Source organism: Felis catus, chromosome A2 (genome assembly GCF_018350175.1).
Source record: "Felis catus isolate Fca126 chromosome A2, F.catus_Fca126_mat1.0, whole genome shotgun sequence".
In the NCBI taxonomy this organism is placed as follows: Eukaryota; Metazoa; Chordata; class Mammalia; order Carnivora; family Felidae; genus Felis; species Felis catus.
In genome coordinates this window covers 168919908-168928637 of record NC_058369.1, presented here as the reverse complement: position 1 = coordinate 168928637, position 8730 = coordinate 168919908, and the positions used below count along the sequence as shown (strand labels likewise).

Below are 8730 nucleotides of genomic sequence, written 5' to 3'. Positions count from 1 at the left end.
TGCCTGAGCACACGCGCAGGCGTGTGCCTGCTCTCTCCCCCCTCTCAAAAATGAGCAAATTAAAATAAATAAATAAATAAATAAATAAATAAATAAAGCAAAATAATTACTTTTAGATCATTGTTATTAAGGTTAAATGTGGGGTGCCTGGGTGGCTCAGTTGGTTGAGCGTGAGGCCCAGGTCACGATCTAGAGGTTTGTGAGTTCGAGCCCCGTGTCCCACTCTGTGCTGTCAGTGTGGAGCCTGGAGCCTGCTTCGGATTCTGTGTCTCCCTCTCTCTCTGCCTTCCCCCCTCTCAAAAATAAACATTAAAAAAAAAGATTAAATGTATTGGGGCGCCTGCGTGGCTCAGTCAGTTAAGTGTCCGACTCTTGGTGTCGGCTCAGGTCATGATCTCACGGTTCCTGAGATCGAGCCCCGCTGACAGCGAGGAACCTGCTTCAGCTTCTCTCTCTCCCTCTCTCTCTGCCCCACCCCTGCTCATGCTCTCTCTCTCTCTCACTGAATAAATAAGTAAATATTAAAAGGAAAGAAAGAAAGGAATGGGCATTGGTTCCTGACTAAGGGGCCAGGGGCCACATGTTTAATAGAAGTTGCTGGTAGATTTAGCCAAATGTGAATGGCATCCTGGGGACACTCAAAAGGGTGGGCCCTGCTCATGATGACACCTTTCCTCCTGCGAATTGGACACCGGGTGTGTCTGATTTCTCTTTCAGCTCCACAAGGGGCCTCAGTAGGGTCACTGCCAAGCCCCGTGGACACACATTCTTCCATGCATTCAGTGAGCGCCTGCTGTATGCTGTGTGCTGTGGGCAGAGTTCTGTGTCTAGGAGGAAATTACACTAGCTGAGCTCTGCAGGGCATGTGAGCCGTGGGCAGTGAGGGGGAAGGGAGGGTTCAGGCAGGTGGGGTGAAGGCACTGAGTGAGGGACCCTGCGGGGTCCCCAGGAACGGACAAGTCAGAAAGGGGCGCAGCCCAGGCTGAGGAGGCAAGCAAGGGCCGGGCACCCTGGTGTTTTTCCTAAAGCAAGGAGAAAGCACTGAAGGCTTGCAAGGAAAGGTTTGGTGATGGTCAGGGTCTCCTGAAGAGCAAATTGTTCCAGGGACATTGTTTAGAAGGAGAAGGAAGAGGAAAGACATATATAGACACTTTAGTTTTTGTTTGTTGTTTTTTAACAACAGGCCCAGCACGTGCTTCAGGCCCAGCACGGAGCCCAACGTGGGGCTTGAAGTCACGCCCCTGAGATCAAGACCTGAGCTGAGATCCAGAGTGGGACGCCAAAGGACAGAGCCACGCAGGCGCCCTCTATAGACATTTTATGGTTTTAGCTTTAATGGGGGTCTCTGATCCACTTTGAGTGAATTTCTGTGAATGGTATGAGGTGGGGTTCATACTTCTTTTCGTATGTGCACCCAGGAGCTTTCACAGCACGCATAGGGGCAGCCAGCTGTCCCCTGCCACCCCTAGGGCTCCCCTAAGGGGTCACTCAATCCAGGCCCGGCAGGTGTCCTGTGGGGCCAGTTGGCCCAGTTCCCACGGGTAGAGGGCAAGGGTGGGCCCTGAGCTTCCAATGACTTCTGCTTTTTCTTTAATTGTTGTTCAGATATCCACATCCACATTTCCCAAGTTCAACTTTTACTTTTAGAGACGCTATAGTATAAAACCACAAAAAGGAAGGAAATGTTTCTGCAGCTGCCTCTTGATTAGTCACGAACCCTCCCTCTTTCTTGGAATCAGTGACTCAGGGGCTGGAGGGCGTCCAGCTCTGAGGGCTGGCCCTGTGCTCTGCTCCACCCAGAACAACCGTGAAATGCTCCTTCTCATCAGCCCCATGTTCAAGTTCCTAGCCAGTGATGTCCTCTTGTTTAGCTTATTTTCCTGGTTATAAATATTATAATGAAGTGACAAATTTTGTGTTTTCTTCCAGAAATTTTCTGGAAGGATACTCAGGAAAGTGGTAAGAGTGGTTTCCTTTGAATTTGAACAATGCGATTTGTGTTATTTGCCCAATACAAAATTAAAAAAAAAAAACCCTGAATTTTACAGCTGGTCCTTTATTGAAATATTATTTTAGCCTATATGTTCTGTCCCAAACAGTCTTCAGGCTTAGTTTATATTGCCTTGCCATGGGGCCTCAGAACCTTACCACGTGGGAAGGGAGATCACCCTCACACCTCATTCGTTCATTTATTCAGAAAACATTTTCTTCAAACATCTAAAATGTGCCAGGGAGAGCCTGGCTATCTCAGGCAGAACATGGGACTATTGGTCTTGAGGTTGTGAGTTCAAGCCCCACGTTGGGCGTGGAGCTTACTAAACAAACAAACAAACAAACAAAGTGCCAGACTTAGGATGTAGGGCTGAACAGGGCATAGTCTTGACACGGAGGCGCAGACAGGGCTGGTGGAGAGGAGGGTTCAGAGGCTGCGTCACACGACAGGGTTGAAGACAGAGTGAAGTTGTACGGGGTTTGGAGGAGGCCTGGGATTCATTCTGTTGAGGAAAGGCACGTTCATGCATTGTGGGAATGGCCTCCCAGAGCTTCACTCACTCAGACCATCCCTGCCCCCATTGTATGGATGAGGAAACCCCAACGGAAAAATATGTAAATCAGGAGATAAAAGCTTTTATGTTAAAAAATAATATCAACAAAAACGCCTTTACAATGAAAGAGTAAACAATACACTGTAATGAATAGTGACTGAATGTATGTGGGCAAAGATTTTTGGCAAACTTTCTAGAAACTAAGAAAGTGAATGACTCCAAGTGACTGGACAAAAATGTATTTTGAATTTCAGGTGTTGAAAGTCTTTGCTTTCAACAAAAATTGAAGGAAAGCCCTATCAACTTATTAGCTGATACAAATTAAAATAAAAGAATTGATGGGGGTAGAGCTCTGGGTCTGTGCGGGTCTGACAAAATCAAAGCTTCAGGGGAGTGGACAGCGAGGTCCAGAGGGATGGCAGGGCCTTGATTTGATTGACGATGCTCAGCAACAAGCCGGGCAGTCCGAAGAGGACTTTGCATTCACTGAATGAGGTTCTTGGACCTGACAGGACAAGTGTGGCACCGCAGAATCCATTAAAGAACAAGAAGTGACGTGAGCCAGCTTAGCCTTAGGTTCCTCCATGAGAACATTCCCCCTGTAGGAAACCAACACCTGGCTCCTTTTTCATGGATGGATTTTTAAAAAATACATAGATATAAAATGTAAAGAAAAAAATTGATGATATGTTTGTGATCAGTATGTGACTTTTGGCATTTAACTAAAATATGTTCAAGGAATAGAGTGTCATTTTTTCATTTTTTTAAGTTTATTTATTTATTTTGAGAGAGAGCAGGAGGGGAGCAGAGAGATAGAGAGAGAGAGAGAGAGAATCCCAAGCAGGCTCTGAATTGTCAGCACACAGCCCAACAAGGGGCTCAAACCCACAAACTACAAGATCATGACCTGAGCTAACACCAAGAGTTGGACACTTAACTGACCGAGCAACCCATTCATCCCATTTTTTTTCATTTGTTTATGTGAACAAATTTTCTCAATATTTATGTCTATAAACACAAAAAATCAGAATAGAATATTCATCCTTGGAAACATGAGTTAACTGAAAAAAGTCTTAACCATAGCATTAAGATGTGTTTCAACAAAATTTTAGTTTTACAAGTACTTGTCAAAACTTTTATAATTTTTTATATGGTTTTGATCTCTTTGTATCCCTAATAAATGTAAAAGTTTTAAAATCTAGAGCTTTATGGCCACAAAATATTTAAGAAATCTGTATCTTGCTGGAGATGTGACCCACAGAAACTTCGTAGCAAAAACAGATTTATGCTAGGATTGCCTGATTTGGGAGACTGGCTGTAAACACTTCAGGAAGACCAGGTGACCAGTTGCTAGAGTATTGATTCCATTGGATATTCATAGTGATGTGACCGTTTCTAAAAGTCAATCTTTATAATTATGTCGATATTGCAGTCATTTCAGCCATTTAAGCCACTGATAAAACACATTTATTTTTCAGACTAAAAAAAGCCAGGGGTGCCTGGGCGGCTCATTCTGTTCAGAGTTGGACTCTTGATTTCTGCTCAGGTCATGATCTCACGGTTCCTGAGCCCCACATTGGGCTGGCTCCGTGCTGACAGTGCAGAGTCTGCTTGGGAGTTTTTCTCTCAAAATAAACACTTTTTAAAAATTAGCATACAGAGAGGCGCCTGGGTGGCTCAGTCAGTTAAGTGTCTGGTTCTTGATCTCAGCTCAGGTCATGATCTCACGGTTCCTGAGTTCCAGCCCTGTGTGGGGGCTCTGCGCTGACAGTGAGGAGCCTACTCTCGCTCTCTCTCCCTCTCTCGCTGCCCCTACCCGGCTCACGCTCTCTCTCAAAATAAACTTTAAAAAGTAAATAAATATAAAAACAAGCCCGATCTGCTCTCCCGTGGGAGGGGCGTGGCCTGGGCAGGCAGTGGCCTTCCAGTGCCTGGGCCGGAACTCGGAGCAAGAAAACGCAGGGCGGGACCGGGAGAGCGGGAGGGGCCTGGGGCGTGGCCCGGGCTCCGAGCAAGGCAGGGCGGGGCGGGGTATGCAGCGTAGGGCGTGGTCAGGACGCCGCTGGGCGGGGCGGGGCGTGCAGAGCGCCCTCCGGCGGCCCCGCCCAGGTGTGCCCGGATCTCGCGAGAGCGGCGCGTGATGACGCGCAGGCGGGCGGAGCGCGTCGCGGGCGCGGGCGGGCGGGTTTGAATCTGGTCCGAGCGCGGGAAACGGCGGGTTTCCGGGACGAGGTGAGCGCCGCGGTGCCGGCAGGCGAAGGGCTCCGGGCGGGGGCAGGGACCGGGAAGCGGCGGGGGTCGGTCAGGTGGAGCCCCCAGTCGCACAGCCTCCGCGTGGGCTCCACGGCCCGGCCGGTGGCTCTGCGGCGGCCCTGGGGCGGCGGGCACCGGGGCCCTGAGCAGGCCGACGCCCCGACTCCGGGGCTGAGTTCACAGAGGACCCCGGCCCTGGACCCAGGCTGCCCGGGAACCTGTCCCCAAGCGTCTGTCGTCGTTCTGACGGGAGTGCTTTACTCCGGGCGGGGGCTTGTTCGTGGGAGGGCTGGCGCGCAGCCCCACAGGTGGTGACAAGGCGACAGGCGCCTCCTTTGAACGCTCCTCGTAATTCGGCCCAGGCTCCTGTGTGAAGAGCGCCCTGCCGCCGTGGGGACGGATAACTGCGTGTGCGATGACGCCTCAGCCTGCAGGCAGCATCTGGCCGGACGGGCGCGGACGCGGGCACGAATAGTACGAGAAGCCGAAGGCGGCCCCTGGGGGGGGGGGGGTAGCCTGGGAGTTGGAAGCAGCTGCAGTCACGAGTGTCAGGAGATGGGGCGTTTGGTGGTGAACGCGGTCAGGACACGTAGATTGCCGTGCTTGAGACTGAGGTGCCGCGGGTGCCCTTGGGGGCGGAGCACGCCAGGGGCGTTCCCACGGGTCCACGGGAGGGGCAGAGTTCAGAGACCCGCGCGCAAGACGTGTGAGTCCGTGTCGCGAGCGCACCTTTTCGGAATGTTTGTTTTTAAACCCATGGGCTGCTGCTGGCCATTATTAGTCATCAAGCTTGTCGCCGGCCACCCTGCCTGCTGCCGGGCCAATCGGAAGTTCTGTTCTCTAGCTCAGCCCTCAGAGCCGAGGAGTGAGGTGGCCAGGCCCCAGTGGTACGCACTGGGCACGTTATTTCCATTTTTGTGGGTTTAACTTAGACGTTAAGACCTGGAACTCGAGGTTTACGAGGACTTTCTGTCCCCGAAAGTGCTGTCATTGGTGCCAGTGACTTTCCAGATTGCTCTGTCTGTAAGGCCCGGGAGGTTCTCATTTGTTTCTGGAGCGAAGGGTCTGCTTGCATGTGTGCTCCGTCACTTACCTTGCCTGTTGGCTGCCTGTTGGCTGCCTGTTGGCTGCTGGCTTTCGGCCCCGGGGTGTGAATGGAAAGTAGGGTTTCCTGGGGGAGCCGCAGCGGGCAGGGCGCTTGCACACACTCCCTGGAGCTCTGGTCCCGGCGCGGGTGGGAGCGGGCTCCTGTGATTGGGCGCCTAACGGTCTGCTCTCCCTCCAGGCTCCCGGGGGGGGCCCAGCGCCTCGCCCGGCAACGGGCGGCTGTGACTGCGTTGTTTTCGCGGAATGGCACTTCGGAGAGGCACAGTCTTCAGGATCTAGCGGCGGGGCTCCGCTTTCCATCTTTTTCTTCAGTACTTTCTTTTATTGCTCCCAAGGCACTTTCCCCCATGTTTTCGTGGGATCAGCCTTTTGTTGAACTGACTCAGACCTGCCTGAGCATCTTGCTAAGGCACTAAAGGGGGAGGAGGCCAGCCTCCTCGAGCCGTTCGGATTTCTCTTTCCTTTGTTGGTAACTTCATTGACAATTGATAATAACATAGTGTTATGTTGATACCGTCCTCAGTAAAGAAAGGAAGGGAATTATTTTGTAGATATAACTTGTTTTACGTCAGAATATGGTTAAAAACTGTCTACCGTAGATGGTACAGGTTTTTGTTTTTTGTTTTGTTTTTTTGCAGTTTTGGATGTTAGTGCCAAATTATGTCGTGTAGGAAGAGATATATTTGCAAATTCAAGTTTCAGTTTGACTGTGTTTTCTGCTTAGGGTTACAGAATAGATGCCATATGAAAAGCAGTGTCATCTGTCATGGAAAAACGAGAGACATTTGTACAAGCAGTGTCTAAGGAGCTGATTGGAGAATTTTTGCAGTTTATTCAACTTGATGTAAGTTTTATGTTTAGCTTTATTGTAATTTGGCTGTTAACATAAGACTTTTTTCAAAATCAGTACACAAATGAGATCTCGAAGTCTCAGTGAATCCTTAGGAACCAGGATTTATTTAAAAAAAACAGGGGTATACTCAAATAGACCTGCTGACGGCAGGTACTCACAAATGGTATTTCCCGCTTCTTTTAGGAGAGCTGTAAGAATGCTAAGTGATGTAACACAGTGTGTTTCTATACACTTAAATATTTAGAGATCTCTTGCCGTGTGGGTGGCATAGTGAGGAAGACATGTTCTTTTGGTCCTCAAGTTATTTACAGTGTTGTGGTGGATTCAGGTCTGGAAATACAGCAGAGTAAAGACTCAGCTGGGGCAGGGGTATGGGAGGGTGCCCACATCCAGCCATGGACTCTTTGCTGTCCCAGTGGAAAGGCTGTGGAGTAAACAGAAGTCAGCCAGTCAAGGAGGGATGTGGGGAAGGATCTCAGAGTGAAGGGGATAACTTTATGGACCGGAGAAGGCACGTTGTGTTTGAACTTGAAGGCGTTCGGTAGGGCTAGGGTGCAGAAAGCCAGGTCGGGAAGACCCAAGGGCTGACACTTGAATTACGTCAGCCTTTCTTTATCATTTTAAGGAGCTGAGACTTTATCCTGAGAGGAGTGGGGGTTTGCATCCGAAGAATAGATCGAAGAGGGCCACATGAAAGCCCGGAGAGGAATGAAGAGGCCGTGCCCTGCGCGAGCTGTCAGTTGGGGGGGTGGTGGTGCTGTTGACTGGATGTGCGCCAAGGAAAGGGTGAAGGCAGATCCCAGGTTTTGACTTGTGGTGCCTTCCGGTGAGATCTTGGATGTGGGAGGAAGGCAGGTTTGAGTGGGAAGATAGGCTCAATTTGGGACGTTCTGGATGACTGTCAGGGGGACAGGCACAAGTTGGTGTCCAGCAGGTGGATGGATAGTATCTGAGGCCCAGGAAAGAGGCCTGGGGAGAGACAGATTTGGGTGTCCTCAGTGGCCCTTGGAAGCTTCAGTCATGGGAACACACGGGATCATCTGTCGTGTAATGAGAGAAGCCTTGGACAGAACTCTGAGGAACCCAACACTTAAGGCACCAACTGTAAAATGCTCGTGATGTTGGGGCAGGAGACACATATCTCATGCAGTGAAGATTAAGTTAGTAGTCACTAAGAAGTAGAGAGGAACCTAACAGTAAATTTGTTGCTAGCAACATTCATGAAGTTATTTTTCTTTATAGGAGAGAAATGAGCTTATGAGGTGATTTTGTATTGTAAAATGGTACCCTGTAAACTTACCCATAACCAGCACAAGTTCACGAGCAGCACATCGTGGAAGTGTCTGTGAGAGCCAACTATTTAGATGTTACATTAATGTCTGCTTTAGTAGGAGTGCAGGTGATTTGTATTATATTAGATGTACAGCACACATATAGTTTAAAGTTCATAAGACTTGTTGCAAACTAGTATCGTAGCGTTAACTAAAATCACTAAATTGGTGGTGATGAAGCTAAATGATAATGATCTGAAATCAAAAGGCAAAGCCAGCAACATTTGGGTGGCACAGTCCATGCAGGGTCACAGAGCACTCTCTGAGGTGCTTCCCTCCGGCTGTCCCCGTCACGCGCTGGAGAGCCTTGAACTGTTGCTCAGCAGCAGACATCTCAGTAGGATGCTGAGTTAGTCCTTGTATTAATAGCCATTAGCTTTAGTTCATGAATAGCACACCTTATTAACAGTAATTTAGTATGTCAGTCACCACGTAGCTCTTAGTTAAACAAAAAAATGAAAATACGCAGGATTGTACATCACTTGTTTTCTTCAAGTTGAATGATACAAAGAGCCATTCTGTAGGTTTCACACGGTCAACCAAGCAGTTAAGTCTGTTGGAAGCCTACTAGGTGGACCTCCCATCAATTCTGCTATAACGTCAGTTCTGCTATAATGCAATATTACACATTGCTAAAAAT

At 49.2% G+C, this 8730-nt stretch overlaps 1 protein-coding gene across 10 annotated transcripts in view; it reads left to right on the top strand.

Annotated features, from left to right (window-relative positions):
• The first annotated feature begins 4681 nt into the window (after window positions 1-4681).
• NCAPG2 (non-SMC condensin II complex subunit G2) overlaps window positions 4682-8730 on the top strand; it is a 64769-nt gene continuing 60720 nt past the window's right edge. For 3 of the 10 annotated variants that reach the window (XM_045053092.1, XM_023250830.2, XM_023250824.2), the window contains exons 1-4: window positions 4682-4778; window positions 5162-5273; window positions 6085-6375; window positions 6631-6750. In XM_045053092.1, coding sequence (XP_044909027.1) covers window positions 6673-6750 — 78 coding nt within the window. In that variant the 5' untranslated portion in view covers window positions 4682-4778; window positions 5162-5273; window positions 6085-6375; window positions 6631-6672. Of the gene's footprint in view, window positions 4779-4869; window positions 5274-5542; window positions 5687-6084; window positions 6376-6630; window positions 6751-8730 lie in introns of those variants that run through there. The other 7 variants (XM_023250827.2, XM_023250825.2, XM_023250828.2 and 4 more) reach the window with 7 other exon arrangements.